The sequence below is a fragment of the Miscanthus floridulus genome, chromosome 10, assembly GCF_019320115.1.
Source record: "Miscanthus floridulus cultivar M001 chromosome 10, ASM1932011v1, whole genome shotgun sequence".
NCBI classification, from domain to species: domain Eukaryota; kingdom Viridiplantae; phylum Streptophyta; class Magnoliopsida; order Poales; family Poaceae; genus Miscanthus; species Miscanthus floridulus.
The window spans coordinates 24,672,638-24,688,371 of record NC_089589.1 but is presented as its reverse complement, the minus strand read 5'-3'; the positions used below and the strand labels follow the sequence as shown (position 1 = coordinate 24,688,371).

The window sequence follows — 15,734 nt, the reverse complement described above, 5'->3', positions numbered from 1 at the left end:
ATCTAGCAATGATGAACTTAAACTTTAATATTGATTTGGAGATGTGTGCATTATGCTTCTTTTACATTAGCTAACATTCCCAACAAACCCTAAGGAATCAGAAACAATCATAAATATGATGGCTGGCGATATAATCGCAGCTCAGCATTTCATAGAAAATTTAGAGAAAAAGGTACAGGCTGCTAATCACAACGCAACAGGTGTCAGCCAGAAAATTGACAGTGTTTCCACGAAGCACAAAAAGACAAATCAGATCCAAACATATTATAGAAATGAACAAGCAATGCATCCCAAAAGCACTAATTTTAGTTCTTGTTGGCAACAGGAAGACCCCCCCCCCCCCCAAAAAAAAATCTGTAAAGCCAACATCTTAGGAGGGATCCCATAGGTAACTAACGATGTAAATTCCCTATCCAAAGTTTTGAGAAAAATGTTGGATTGCTTCATCCGTTCATCATTTCAACTAAAATTACTTCACAAATCATAATAAGAAGTTTAAATCATTTGATGCACCTATTATACCTACAAAGAGAAATATCTTTATATAGGGAATCAGAAATAATGACAGCATTGGCACAAAAATATCTATGTTGCTTAATAATGCATAATAGAAACACAAGTACTGAGAGCTATGTTGTCTTACAAACATTTTGGTGGACTGTGGGCTTCCTTTTAGACAACTTACATGCATCATATTGTTTCCAAGCTCGTTAACAGACAAGATACAATTAAAATAAATAGTGAACCAGCTACAGAAGCTTACACAAGCTAAACAAGTAAACTTGCTGCCTTTTCCTTTTGCTAACGTAAAAAGACAGATAACTGATGGTAACTGCCAATGGGAGGAGCAACGAAGCACTTACAAACGGAAGAAGACAAAAGTTCCAGCTCGGTCCAGTCAAGCAAACAAAATTAGTATTAAACCGTGCAGTGTTGGGACTATGGTAAGAGCCTAAAGCAGTGGCCATAGCATACAAGCTTCTTAGTTCTTACACATACTCAAGTTTTCATAATACATGCTGCCCATAATTACTTCTAGCCTTCACAAAGCAGTACAGCTGCAAGAGACAGGAAGAACTTACAAATCTACAAGTGCAAAAGAAATGACAGGCAGGCAGTGACCATCTCCAGAAATTTCACATTTGAAAGTATATAATTAACAAAATTTCACAGAAGAAATACCACAAGACAGTGACCATCTCCAGAAATTTACCCATTATCAAGAGCAAAAGAACTCGAGAAATGGCTCAGATTTACCCATTATCGGCATGACACCTGCAACTTAATTTCACCTGGAGCTTAATTTAATTCTCTCTCTCTAATGGGAATTGAACTGGCCACAAAACTGGTTGCTTGTACTGGTACAAGCCATCCTAGTTAAGCAGCAAACAGAACAAAATATCCCAAGTACGAGCTCATAAGGTGCTAAAGTGCAGAAGTTCTCTAATGGAAACTTGATTCATCACAGCCACTCAAGAGTAGTACAAAACAAAAAAAGTCACAAGGCATAGTTAGGGAAGGGGAGAGCAGCACGGCACGAGACTGGGGTTTCATAGCATCTCCAAGCTGCAGGATGCACCCCCAAAATATTTTTGAATGTGTCACCTCAGTTTTCCCATCTGAAACAATGTAACAAAAAAGCCTGAGAGAAGGAACTCACTTGGAACAAAGAGACAATGTAACACAAAGAAGCGCAGTATACCTGGTTGTCTGCAGCCCTGCCATTGGAGAAATGATGTCATTAGTACAGGGGAAAGAAAAGTAGTGGAGACATTTCAGATATAAAATTAGCCTCCCAAGAATTATGAGGAGTTCTGATCGAGGTTTTGACTATTATAAAGAAATAGATATGCTGGATTGGTCGTCAAGCATCAATTCAACTCTAACACAATGAACACTAAAAACAGTTTTCGAAGCCAGATTAGTATGGAACTTGAAATAAGCATACTCCTGAAACTCTAAAGCATATCTATAGTGTTGTGCAAAACACTAAAATGGTCCTAAAGACATGTGTAAACAATGAATTAAGATTCATGCAAATAAATAGTTAAACAACATGCTAGCCTCCCAAATCTTATCAAACCAAATATTTTTTCAGTGCTGTCTTAGCTAACACTTGACAACTTTTATGCATGGAACTTGCTACTGCAGCCCATATCAGGATATATAATGGAACAATCATTCATGTGCAGCTCTAAAAATTCAACCAACAATTTAAGAGCAGCTATAAAGTGGCTAACTATAGGCAGTAGAAAAAAATGCATGTAGGACGATAATCATGTGCTATTGGAGAAATAAAGAATTCATGTTGACCTGCACATTACATACCACATCTAATTCTAAAATGAGATTGACAATATGATGGGATAATTGCCAATTTTGACAGTGATCTTAGCCTTCAACACGAATCTGACACTAAAAAACTTCAAACTACATGGAGTCGATATCTTACCATTGGAGCACACAACAAGCCTATATCCAGAATGTGATCAACCGGATTGGAAACGAGTGTAATCAGATTTGCAATGTTGTGCAAAGTATGGAATTAAAAAAAAGGCCTCCACCGGCCTCCACCGCCAGAGCCCAGAGCCCAGATCTGGCCGCCACCGGCCTCCACCGGCCAGATCCGGGAGAGGAAGGGCCGGATCTGGGAGAGGGAGGGGCGGCGCCGGGGAAGAAGGCCGGGGAGGGGCGGCGCCGGGGAAGAAGAAGGCCGGGGAGGGGCGGCGCCGGGGACTTCACCACCACCACGAAGCCTGCCGCCACGCCGCCCGCCACCACCACAGCCCAGATCCGGCCGCCACCGGCCTCCACCGGCCGGATCCGGGAGAGGGAGGGCGGATCCGGAGAGGGAGGGGCGGCGCCGGAGAAGAAGGCCGGGGAGGGGCAGGCGCCAGGGAAGAAGAAGGCCGGGGAGGGGCGGCGCCAGGGAAGAAGGGGAGGGGCGGCGGCAGGGAGGGGAGGGGCGCTGGGGGCCGGGTGCCGGGGAAGAAGAAGGGAGGGGGCGCTGGGGTCCGGGTGCAGAGGAAGAAGAAGGGAGGGGGAGGGGGCGCTGGGGTTCGGATGCTGAGGAAGACGCGGGTGCGGAGGAAGACGTGGGTGCGGGGAAGAAGAGGGAGGGGGGAGGGGAGGGGGAGGGGGAGGGGGCGCTGGGGTTCCAACGCTGAGGAAGACGCGGGTGCGGAGGGTGCGGAGGAAGACGCGGGTGCGGATGAAGAAGAAGGGAGGGGGAGGGGGAGGCGGCGCTGGGTAGGAAGAAGGGTCTGGTCGTATTAAATTTTTCCGTGTGTGCGTATGTTTTTTTGTGTGCGTTTTAAAATAACCGACAGAATAATAAAAATTTTTCTGTGCGTATATATATTTTTTCTGTGCGTTTTTAAAGAACCGACAGAATAATTTTTATTTTTCTGTGAGTGTTGATTTTTTCCGTGTGTGTATTGTCACGCACAGAAAAATTATACAATTATTCTGTGGGTTTTCGTATTTTTCTGTCGGGATATTTTGAAACCGACAGAAAAATCATAATTTTTCTGTGCGTGTTGAAAAAAACCCATAGAAAAAATCGTCACCCACAGAACAATTAGATTTTCCAGTAGTGAACGCACGGGTAAAAGACTAGTGTTAATGCTATTTGCTATACTACTTGCTATGTATATACGTAGTTGGTAGATAATCTTTACATTCTGCACAACTACCTTTATGCAACTCAAGTTTATACCTTGCTAGATCCTAAATAATGCATACTTCCTACTTATTATATTGGGTGAGTCCTAATGAGTACTCTCGTATACTCACGGTGCTACCTTTAAGTTTTGCACGTAAGATGGCTTCTAATTATGGCAAATTCTATCCTCCCAAGTCTACTTATAACAATAACTAGGAGTGATATGATATAGCCTATGTGAGAAGCGTGTCTCGTGGATGTGGCATGGTCCAGAGGAATGTATCTTGTTAAAACTATTGTTTCACTACCGGACAGAGCATCTTTGCCGAGGACTTGAGGATTTGTCGAGGGAAAATGCTCGGGCACTCGGCAAAGAGTCTTTGCCGAGGGCCTGACCCTCGGCAAAGAACAGCCCTCGGCAAAGACAAGCACACGGCAACAATAATTATTTGCCGAGGGCTAAGCCCTCGGCAACACCGCCTGACACGACGTCCATCCCCTGCCATCAATCTTTGCCAAGGGCATCACCGTTAGGCCCTCGGCAAAGACTTTTTAACCGTTTTTGAAAAATTTCTTTTAAAAAATTCTTTGCCAAGTGCCCCTGGACCAGCACTCGGCAAAGACAGTCTTTGCCGAGTGCCAAGCTGGCACTCGGCAAATTTTCAATTTTTTTTTGTTTTTTTGACCCTAAATTTTTTGTTGGGCCCGCCTACATTGTTTACAACTTCATGTTCAAATTTGGTGCTTTTTCTAGTTTTTTTGTTATATTTGGTTGATTAATTTGATTATGTTGAATTTTTATATATAATTCAAATTTGAACCGCAAGTGCATGGAATATTGTAATCTAGTGCTTCGAAAAATATTATTCATGGTATTTGGTGTATGTTGAGTCTCTATCCACGAACTCGCATCAAATTTCGCGCATCTTCTTCACGTAACATGACGAGCCACTTGCCAGAAAAGTGTTTTAAAATTATATAAAGTCCATACGAAGTCCGAAAATCACGAAACTTGTCGAGATGTCATGTTATCGCATGTGTAGGCTGTGGTAAAAAAATGAGAATGTTTCGAACAAATTGCGACGTCAGATGCATAAAAACCAGACATATCCACATGTGGAGATGTTTGGCTTTTAGGCATCCGACATCACAACTTGCTCCAAGCTTTCTCAATTTTTTACCACGGCCTCTACATGCGATAACAAGACACCTCGACAAGTTTCGTGATTTTTGGACTTTGTTTGGATTTTATATAATTTAAATACACTTTTCCCACAAGTACATCGTCATGTTACGACAACAAGATGCTCGTAATTTCATGCGAGTTCCTGGATACGGCCTCAACATATGCCAAACATCATGAATACCATTTTTTGAATGACCAAATTCCATTATTTCATGTACATGCAGTTCAAATTTGAAATAGTCGAAAAAATTCAACGAAATAAAACTAATTACGGAAATAAAGTAAAAAAACTAAAAATTGTCCCAAATTTTGAAATGGAGTTTAATTACTGTAGCAAGGCCCCAGAAAAAAAATGGGGCGAAAAAAACAAAAAAAATTAATTTGCCGAGTGCCAACCTTGGCACTCGGCAAAGAAGCCTTTGCCGAGCGCCAGGTCACAGGGCGCTCGGCAAAGAATTTTTTAAAAAAAATAAAAAAAAACCTTTGCCGAGTGCCGCTGGGCCTGGCACTCGGCAAATCTTTTAACCTAAAGGCCCAGAATGGGCCGGCCCAACCCCACCCCCTCCTCACTCGTCTCCCACCCGCCCCCACGTCGCCGCGCCGCCGCCGTCGACCCCGCCGTCGTCCCCCTCCGACGAGGTCCTGCTGGGCCTGCCCCGATGCCCCCGTCCCGCGCCCCCCGCCCCCGTCCCGCGCCCCCCGCCCAGCCCCGACAGCCCCACGCCCCCGCCCCGCCGGCCCCGCGCCCGCGCCCTGGGTCCCCGGCCACCGCCCCGAGCTCGCCGGCGCCCCGGGCTCCGAGCTCCCCGGGGACAGCTCCCCCGCCGGCCCCGAGCTCCACCGGTCCCGCCGTGCCCTATGGCCGGCCAGCAGAGGGAGAAGGAGAGGAGCAAGAGGAAGAAATAGAAGGGGGAGGAGGAAAAGGAAGAAAGAGAAGGGGGAGGAGGAAGAAGAGGAAGGTGCCGACCCGACCGCCCGTCGATCCTCACGCCGTTCCAACCGCCCGTTGATCCTCGCGCTAGGGTGCAGTCATTTACCGGTTATGACGTGAACGGATATCGCTTCCACACAACAAGATATGAGCAGACTCGGCCCAAACGGAAAACCACAAATAGCGGAGTTTGCACGCCCAGCACTGATGGCCTCGACTATCATGGTAGAGTTGAGGAAATCTATGAACTCTCATTTCATGGTCACAAACATAAACCTATCGTGTTCAAATGCCACTGGTTTAATCCTCGAGAAACGAGATGGACCCCTCATCTTGGGCTAGTCGAGATTCGAGAAGATTCCGTCTATCCAGGAAAAGATGTCTACATTGTGGCTCAACAGGCCGTGCAGGTGTACTATACGCGATATGCCAACCAAGACAAAGTGGATCTTAAGGGTTGGGCTATTGTGCACCAGGTGTCTCCATACGGTAAACTACCTGCCCCAAACGATGACGATTACAACTTCAACGCAAACACATATGATGGACAGTTCTATCAAGAAGATGGGCTACCAGGCACATTTGAGATAGTCTTACCCGAAGCGATCGAAATGGAAGTACACAACAAAACGGAGGATGACGAGGTTGATGGAGATGTGGTGCAAAATGCCAAGGACATAGAAATGCTTGACCGATTAAGGCTAGGCAATGACGATGAAGACAACATAGAACCTTCAGATAGTGTTGCCCATTTGGACAATTTTGACAGTGATGACGACACCTATGATCCTAATCATGAAGATTATTCCTAATACATGTAATACTACATTTGTTTTAGTTTGTGTTTTCTTTATTTATTTTGAATCTATTTCTAATATATATACTAATAAGTCTTGTTCATTCTTTGTGATTGCAGGTAATGGCGAGCAGCCGTCCACAACGTGAGACGGCCTCCCTTTATGGGAGACCATGCCCTCCCGTTTCAGACGAGGGGTCGGGGTTAGGGGTAGCGTCCATAGGAGGTCAGAGGAGGAGGACCAGGGTCAGCAGGAGGCAGCGGACTCCTTCCCCGCCACCTTCAGATGAGGTGATGGAGGAGGAGCACGTGATGGCCACGCCCGAGGACGAGGTCGAGGACGAGGACGTCCAACAGACCAAGGATGAGGCGGCCGAGGACGAGGCGGCCGATGATGAGGCCGCCCAGGGTGACAGTTCCGCTACCCCAACTGTCTACCAGCGAGGTCCCGCGAGCCTCCCTCAGCCTCCGCTTCCTCGCAGCCGGGCACTGATTCACCCTATGGCAAAGAGGTAAGTAACTATAGATGTTATCACAACTACATTATATGATAATGTTGGAAATCAAAAGAGGAACTGATAAATTTTCTTAATCACTTGTGCAGGGCCTGGTTGGTTTTGTCGGGTACTCCTGCACGCTCCCCCGTGAGCATCCTTGGTGTTTTGTGCAGGAAATGGTACCCCAGCCTTGTGAATGTGTCTGAGGACGTGCAGGAGCCGGCCTACACGTGGGACAGGTACCAGTTGGCCCCTGACGACAGGTACCAGTTGGCCCCTAATGACAGGTACCGCAACAAGTAGGAGCGGGTACTGGTGGAGTTTTGGGTAAGTCTCTCTCGCACAACATTTTCATTGGGCAAGTCTTTTATTGAAATAATGAATGGATACATCGGTTTTGTATGCAGAGGTATTTCAAGCCAGAAGAAGGACTTGAGGCCGGGCGGATCAGGCGGCTGCCGCCGCCTGTAGGAAGTACATCACCGACATGCACCACGAGTCGCGCGTGCAGGCCCACAGAGACTACTACGCCGTGGTGTTGAAGCAGTCCATCAGCAAGCCTAATGCAAGACAGGTGGAGCTGTCCCGGGCCTAGTACCTTGAGGTAGATGAAAACCATTAATAATGATTCGTTTTAAGATTAAGTCGGTTTAATTTTATCTTTTTCTATGTCAAATAATCGATGACTTGTAGGCGATTCCCTGGTGGTGCTGATCCCACTCCGTGTGCTGGGAGATGATCGTGGACAGGTGGTTGTCCAACGACTTCGCTGAGAACCACGCGAGGCAGTGGGACCAGCGTCTGCTGAGGCGAGGTGCTACTCACCATCAAGGCAGCCGCAGCCTCCCCGCCTACAAACAAGCATATGTAAGTGATTTCTTTTATCTTATTTGACGCTGAGTTCTGCCTTATTTCTCACCATCTTGTCGTCTTACTCACAGGAGGCTACACACCTGGGCGTGGAGGTCTCGGAGTTCTCTGCGTGGGCTATGTCCCACATGGGCAGGGCATCTTCCTATGTCTCCTTCAACCCGTCTGCCCCGTGCGAGGTGTACTCCGACCCGACCATGCACACTAAGGTCCAAGAGTACACCTCAAAGGTGAGGGAGGTCCATGGGGAAGATTACGATGTGCGCACTGAGCCCATTGATGCAGAGATCATCATGAGGCTAGGAGGAGGCAAGAAGCATGGGCGGCTGTGGATTGCAGACGGCGCCATCGACTCCACCACTGTTCCCTCTCTCGACGTGCTCCGAGCACGGAGCACGAGCTCCAGCCAGCCCATATGCCCACGGCCTGCTCCGTCACTGCAACAGGTTGACGCTCTCGAGGTACGTCCTATTTTACTCGTCGTACGTTCATCTTTGCACACCTAAGTTACATTTGCATTACTAAAACATTGAAGTTTGTATTGCAGGCCGAGCTGCAGGCCCAGAAGCTCATGGTCGAGGCTCAGAGCGCGCAGCTGCAGGCCCAGAGGGAAGCGTTCGCGGCCCAGGAGAGGAGGATGCCAGAAATAGAGGCCTTCATGCGGAGTGTCCAGCAAGGGGGTGTACCTTTGCCGTTGGCAGCTCCTCCACCGCCTACTCCTACAGCCACTCCTGGAAGTATGAAAGTTCACTCTTACTAGATGCTTCCTTGACATACAACCATGGTTGACATACAAACTTACTAGATGCTTGACATAGAAACTTACTAGATGCTTGACATAGAAACTTACTACATGCTTGCACTAGCTATGACATACAACCATGCTTGACATTCTCAATTTACTAGATGCTTGACATAGAAACTTACTAGATGCTTGCACTAGCTATGACATACACCAATGCTTCACATAGAAACTTACTAGATGAATCTCACACATGCAACCTCTTATCCTTTTTGCAGCTTCCGTTGGCGGGTTTGAATAACCCCGCTCATGCGTCACTGAATGATGGAGCCTTTGCTTCACCATCGTGTCATAGGCCGCTTTTTTGAGGAGTTGTGCTTCGTCATGTGCTTGGACTTGAGCTTCACTTGTGGTTGTGACTTGTGCTTGGACTTGATGGACTGTGGTTGTGAATTTGTGACTTGTGGTTGTGATATTTGACTTGTGGTTGCGATATGTTGTTATTTGAGTTGTGGTTGTGATATAATGTATGAAAATGGTTTCTTTGTGATATATATGTGATTATTGTGATGTTTGTGATATATATGTGACATGTGATATATATTTGAACTGTTTGTGTCAGTGGAATGCAAAAATCAAAAATAAATTGCAATTTCGGTTGATTTGCCGAGTGTAATGGTCATGGCACTCGGCAAAGCTGAGAAACTTTGCCGAGTGCCAGGACATTGCACTCGGCAAAGATTTAATCTTTGCCGAGTGCCAAGCTGGGGAGGCACTCGGCAAAGAGCTTTTTAAAAAAATTAAAAAATGGCTTTGCCGAGTGCGCGCCGCCGTGGCACTCGGGAAAGTGTTTTTTTTAAAAAAAATAAAAAATGTCTTTGGCGAGTGCCTTGCCGCTGCGGCACTCATCAAAGAGTTTTTGAAAAAAAAATAAAAAATGTCTTTGCCGAGTGCCATAACTGTCGGCACTCGGCAAAGGCGCCGTCAACGGAGCAGCGCCGTTGACGGCTGCTTTTCTTTGCCGAGTGTCGCCGTTGGCCCTCGGAAAAGGCTTTGCCGAGTGCCCGACAAATGGCCCTCAGCAAAGAGCCTCTTTGCCGTTAATTTTTTTTCCAAGGGCTCTTTGCCGAGGGCGGCGCTCGGCAAAGCCTTTGCCGAGGGCTTTTGGGCCTTTGCCGAGTGCCCTGGGCCCTCGGCAAAGAGGGCGCCTCCAGTAGTGTTTGTTAGACTTCTGTTGCTGAACTCTATTGTTGTGAACTCGAGTAGTGTGCTAACAAACTTGGGACGTAACTTTAACTACCTTAGTGACGGCTGGGTCAATCTTGTTAAATCGACTATTGGTCAGAGGATGCAACTTGATTAAGTGTGGTCAATTGGAGGGTCCTTGCAATAAGTGTCACCATAATATAAGCTAAGGTTTAGAGGAAATGGATACTGAAGATTCACAGAGGTGCCATGCAAAGGGGAAAACTATGGATATGGATGAAAAAAATATAGATCAATAATTGATAACACCGGAGAAATCCAGTGGCTACAAACAGCCACCAATGAGCTCCATTCTTTGTGTCTTGTCGTTCGGGCTTTGTCTTCTTGATGTGTTGGACTTTTTGCAAGTCTTCTAGGGTCTTCAATGCTGCTCCATGTCCTTTCTTATTGATTACTTGATCTACACATTGCCTTTTCCATGTCCATCTATACATCCATTTGAACTAAACCTTGTATACTAGAGAACGACATTAGTTTAAAAGATCGTGTTTTTTCATGAAACACCAAAATCATATAATGACCCAGACCCATGCAAGGTGCCATTTTCCTTACAAGCTGGAAAATGACATTACCATGTAAATATATTAGTTGGTTTTTAGAATTCCTGCACATCAATTGTCTTCTTCATGCATGCTCTCACACTGAACCATAGATGGACATACAAATGTCTAAACTGAATCAGGAATGATAGATAGTATAAGAGCCCTAATAATAATCATGCACAACTAGATAGGTGTACGAGTAAGTAATACTTGGTTAGACACAAAGAGACAAGACATACTTATTTGGACAGCTTACCATGGGATTACCCTGAGAGCAGTGCCGGCCCTAAGGGGTGGGCAGGAGGTGCGACGGCCGAGGGCCCTCGCGGGATGGGGGTCCAAGCTCAAGTATATAATGCTCCATACCCTTTAGCTATAGTTAATTAGGATTTAAGATTAATGAGAAGATACCGCGGTCCATCAACAAAAGGAGTCGTCGGCCTCTTTCTTTCCGGGAGGCAAGGAGCCGAGCCGCCAACACCCGCACATGCGCACATAGCGATCGCGAGTCGCGACTTCCGGATTTCTGGCGAGACGGGAGACTGCGAGAGACGCAGCGCCGATCACCAGTTCACCACGCGATCACCAGCGCAGATCACCGAGACACCGATGCTCGAGTTCTAGTCTTCCAGAAGCCAGACGACGGCGTTCCAGACGACGACGGCGACCAGGCAGCTGAAGCAGGGCTCGACGAAGACGACGACATCTGATTTTGGTTATTGCCTTCTGCCCTTTTGTGATTTGTGAATTTTGGTTATGAATAAGTTCATATCCAAATTGTCTGGGCCCTATGTTTTGTTTTTCTTGTTCAATTTTTATCTAGTACTTTGTACTCATATAGTTATGCTTTTATTGTAATTTAGGTCAGGTGTTAGAATTTTAGAATGTTACCTAAGAAACATTTGTCGAGAGGGGCCGTCGCGACAAGTTCGCCAGAGGGCCCTAAAAATCCTAGGACCGGCACTGCCTGAGAGTACTGTATACTGACAGGATAATAGGAATTTTTCTGTGTGGTACGTGAACCGACAGATTAAATTTGTAATCTCTGTGAGCCTTTTAGACCTGTCATAAAAAATAAGCGGCACACAAAAAATATACAGTTCCAGTAGTGCCAGGACAAATGCCGAATTCAATGATATGGACAACAATACCAATTGTAGTAGTAGTTCATTCACCAACGAATTACAACCGAAGACCAGCCGGGCCGTACGCGTTGTAGTAACTAGTAAGTAATAGTAATATGCATTCGGAGATGCGCGCTTTCGTAATTTTATATACTACTTGCTCTCGTACGTGTCTCAAGCGCGTTGTTTGCTCTCGTGTCTCAAGCGCGTTGTGTTGCTCTCGTGTCTTAAGCGCGTTGTTCTTTGCAGCTAGCTAACCACTCCACCTCCACTAGTGCAGGCAGTGATGCCGTGCCTTGCCTCTCGGAGGAGCTAGTCTGAGTGTACACACGGACACACGGTAGTATTTGGTTGGGCTCTTTGACACGGCCATTTTGTTGTTTTGTCCTTTGAAGAAACTTGGTAGTTTCATCAGTTGACCCATCGTCAATGAAAATATAATGACTGTTGATCAATAGATTACAGGGATGCTTTTTGAACCTCTCGATTCTCTATCTCTGCTCCATGCACGTCTTATATACATATATACAGAGCATACGGCATGGTCCCCCTATGTGTGGGATCGGAAGAAGCTAGCCTGGATACACGGTACGTACCTCTAGCGTAGTCTAGTCAGCTGCTAGCTAGCTTCTCATGAGATTTGACAATAGTGCACGCAAGGGATTTGGCCACTAAAAAATTAAGCTAAGGTGCACAAGCTGGTCCATGGAAGCTGCCATCGAAACAATCGAGTACGACGTAGCAGAAGAAAACTACGGCGAATTCATCGAGGTGCTCCGCAGGGTGCTCGCCGAGTACGAACCCGTCGGCGACCGCCAGAGCGTGGTGGACTTCCACCACGCGCCGCACCCGGTACTGCCACGGCAACGCAGTCCTCACCGGCCGGCGCGGTGGATCCACGTCACCCTGCAAGTCCGCAACGAAGGCCACGCAACGACCCTGGCAATCCGCGACGACAACGTGTACCTCATCGGCTTCCGGAACCGGCGGGGCCAGTGGTACGAGTTCGGCTTCGGCGGCGGTAGGAGCGCGCGGGTCCTCCCGGTGGAATGGAACTCCACCTTCCTTGAGTGCGACGTCCGCTACGGCGGCATCGTCGGCGGCGCCATGAACCTGGTGGGGCTCGGGCTCGGCAGGTGGTTCGCCAGGGACGCCGTGCGCCGGCTCTCGGCCTACGAGCAGGCTCCGGCGGGCGGCGGAGTCGACGAACGGACCCGGCGGCACCTGGCGCGCCTCATCGTCATGGTCTGCGAGGCCGCCAGGATATGATCCCGCATTTCGAGACGGTGCTCGATGGCTGGGACCGCTGCACGGGCGCCATCGCCGAGCGGCAGGTGCACTTGCTGTGGAACTGGAAGCTCATGTCGCACGCCGTGCTGCGCTGGGACTGGTGGAACAAGTACGGGAGCGGGACGCGGCGGTATACGTATACGTATGTGTCGTCACATCCTCCGGCATGGCCCCCGGAGCTTCTAGCTCCGCAAGTTGATGTCAGGAACGTGGGACAGGCACTCCAGGTAGTGCAGCTGCTGCTCAACTGGTCGGGCCCGAGGGCACTAGGGTCGTCGCAGCCGCCGCCACCACCTCAGGATACGGCGGCAGACGGTGACAGCGGCGCCGACGACGGCGACATCTTGAGGCACTGGAACGACGATTCCACCATCGCCCACGTCCTCGGGCAACAAGGCCACTGCATGCTGGAGATGTTCGGTATGCGCGCTGGTTTCTACATGTGCGGCACCATCTCGGTCTTCGACGGGATGCGCGGGCAGATCATCTACAGCAAGGACGACAGGCCGGACGACGATGACCTTGGAAGAAGAAGAACCATGTTGGGCTCACTGGATCACGATGATGATGGTGACAGTGATACTCATCAATATGGACGACATTTCGGCGAGTGGATGTTCGCCCACCTGCGCTCCATCTACGATTGGACTGGACTTACTGGCTGCTGGAGCCGCCACAGCCAGACCAAGACGATCACCAGCAAGCGGGAGAACGGGTCGATGCTGGTGAGTTCTCGTCTACACTATGCACCCACCCTAGTATAGAATATTACAATACGGTGTTTGACTAAAGAGAAAATTGTGAATTACTCCATATTTTTTACAGGTTCTCTTTTTAACTGTACTAGTTAGTTGTATTTGATTGTTTTCTGAAATAGCGTCAAGATTCAAATACCTCAAATATTGCTGTCGGTTTATCGGCATCTGACTGAATGATGTTTTTTCTCACGTATCCAATTCGACCAGGGTCATGATCTGGTGCTCACTGGACCCTACAGGGCCATCTCCGCGTACGGGGGCGTCTCCATTGAAATTGACAGCTCCACGACAGAGACAGACTCCAACGTTGAACTTGGCATCTCCACGACAGAGACAGACTACGTCAGAATCGACATCTCCAAGAAAGATGGCCACCGCCGTAGCGACGGCAGGACGACGACGTCGCTGCTCTGGGATTGCTACAACGACGACAACGACGACGCGAACTATGCAGCCTCTACGACACGGTGTTGACGCGGACCATCAGCACAAGCCATGGGCCCTTGGAGGTGACCTACGCGGTGCTGAGTAACGCGGTGGAAGCCACCGTGCAGGTCAGGCTCCTGTTCGCTGCCGAGCAAGGCGCCGCCGGCGACATCCTCGTCCATGGCAGGATAACTGCCAGGTGTCGAGATCTCGATGCCCAGAGCCTGCTCTTCTGCCAGGACGCAGAGGAGAGAGTGGCTGTCACCCGCGACTCCCACGTCCCCTTGTCGCGGTCCGTTGTTGCGGTGCCACTCACCTCGCACTCGCAGCTTTTTATAGCGGCCGACCTGCACACTTCGGTCGCTTCTTGTAACCACGCGGCGGCTGAGGGTCTCCTCCCTGAACCCCTCGTTGCTCGTTTCCGCCCTGAACCCTCTGGACAGGAGGTGCAGCGTTTCGGCATCGACAGCGGTCAGGTCGAAATCAAGGTCATCTGGGCTTTGGACTTGTGATGCATCAGTTCACTTCTCTGCTAGTTCTATATACGTCTAGTTAATTAGCAGGTGGTATTCCAAGATATAGCCATGTAACAGCCTGTTTGTTTTATGGAGGGATCTCATCCGGAACGAGTTGACGCCGAATGAGGTGGTCCGATGGATTCTCACGGAATGACTCGGTGACGGACTTGTGCACAGAAACAAGCTTACTCGGTAAGGGATGGGTTGGACCCATGACATTAACGAAATGTGGTCGCTAGCTTCGTACTCCCTCCCTTCCAAATTATAAGTGATTCTAAGAATCTTGGAGAGTCAAACCATCTCAAGTTTGATCAAAATTATAGAGAGAATTACAAAGATTTATGACATGAAATAGGTACACTATGAAAATATAATTAATGAAGAATCCAATGATGCTTAGTTGGTATCATAAATGTTATTATTTTATTATATAAATTTGGTCAAACTTGAGATGCTTTAACTCTTTAAGAAAGTTGGAATGACTTATAATTTATGACGGAAGGATTATTTAGGATCGGATCATTCCGCAACTGTGCATTCCATGAACCAAACACGTTCAATGCTCCCTCCATTTGAAATTGTAAGCTGTTTTTAGTTTTGTCCCTAGTTAAATTGACCTTCTCCAACTTTAATTAAGTTTGCAGAAAAATGCACAAATCTTACTATTACTAATTGGAGGCCCCAATAGAGCTTCCACGTTAATTCTCACCAGAAGCGCTAGAAAAAAAGATAAATACAAGAAATTCTCACATTAATTAATCAGAAACATCAAACCATAAAGTCAAAAGACAGGCGATCCTTAACCATTAGATCTATTACATTTTTAAAATTAGCCACCTCTGCCATTATTATACATGAAAATAATAAAAAAGATAAATATATTATTTTAAAATCTACATACTGTGTATACCAAGAAAAAAAAGGAAAGATCCATTATTTTTGTCTTCCACGTCCAATCCCGCAGGGCTTCTAGCCGGGAGACCAAAATACATGTACGTACTAGGTACCAAAGAATAAAGGAAAAGGTAAATCAACTATTTTTTCCCTACCACCGTCCCAGGCTGTTTTAATAAAAATTGCCTAATATCTAGGTATCAGAAAATATTATATTACGCAACATGCAT

The 15,734-nt window shown here is 47.5% G+C and overlaps 3 protein-coding genes across 3 annotated transcripts; all 3 read left to right on the top strand.

The window, feature by feature from the left end:
- Positions 1-5,389: 5,389 nt before the first annotated feature.
- On the top strand, positions 5,390-7,377 carry LOC136488241 (uncharacterized). Its single transcript, XM_066485241.1, has 3 exons — positions 5,390-5,809; positions 6,698-7,089; positions 7,182-7,377. Exons 1-3 carry the CDS (start codon positions 5,390-5,392, stop codon positions 7,375-7,377), a joined length of 1,008 nt encoding a protein of 335 aa, XP_066341338.1.
- A 4,881-nt stretch (positions 7,378-12,258) lies between these two features.
- On the top strand, positions 12,259-14,597 carry LOC136485177 (uncharacterized). The gene is made up of 2 exons (XM_066482109.1): positions 12,259-13,633; positions 13,874-14,597. The coding sequence occupies exons 1-2, from the start codon at positions 12,884-12,886 to the stop codon at positions 14,138-14,140; spliced, it is 1,017 nt and encodes a 338-aa protein (XP_066338206.1). The 5' UTR covers positions 12,259-12,883; the 3' UTR covers positions 14,141-14,597.
- Positions 12,324-12,729, top strand: LOC136488239 (protein synthesis inhibitor II-like). The gene is made up of 2 exons (XM_066485240.1): positions 12,324-12,616; positions 12,690-12,729. Exons 1-2 carry the CDS (start codon positions 12,324-12,326, stop codon positions 12,727-12,729), a joined length of 333 nt encoding a protein of 110 aa, XP_066341337.1.
- Positions 14,598-15,734: the final 1,137 nt, after the last annotated feature.

Bases quoted from the DNA above. Each gene is read 5' to 3' on its own strand.
- LOC136488241 (XM_066485241.1), top strand. From the start codon at position 5,390: ATGGGCCGGCCCAACCCCACCCCCTCCTCACTCGTCTCCCACCCGCCC. The intron at 5,810-6,697 runs GTGCCGACCCGA...TTGTGATTGCAG, and splicing joins GGAGGAGGAAGAAGAGGAAG to GTAATGGCGAGCAGCCGTCC. The intron at 7,090-7,181 runs GTAAGTAACTAT...TCACTTGTGCAG, and splicing joins ATTCACCCTATGGCAAAGAG to GGCCTGGTTGGTTTTGTCGG.
- LOC136485177 (XM_066482109.1), top strand. From the start codon at position 12,884: ATGATCCCGCATTTCGAGACGGTGCTCGATGGCTGGGACCGCTGCACG. The intron at 13,634-13,873 runs GTGAGTTCTCGT...CAATTCGACCAG, and splicing joins GGGAGAACGGGTCGATGCTG to GGTCATGATCTGGTGCTCAC.
- LOC136488239 (XM_066485240.1), top strand. From the start codon at position 12,324: ATGGAAGCTGCCATCGAAACAATCGAGTACGACGTAGCAGAAGAAAAC. The intron at 12,617-12,689 runs GTACGAGTTCGG...ACCTTCCTTGAG, and splicing joins CGGAACCGGCGGGGCCAGTG to TGCGACGTCCGCTACGGCGG.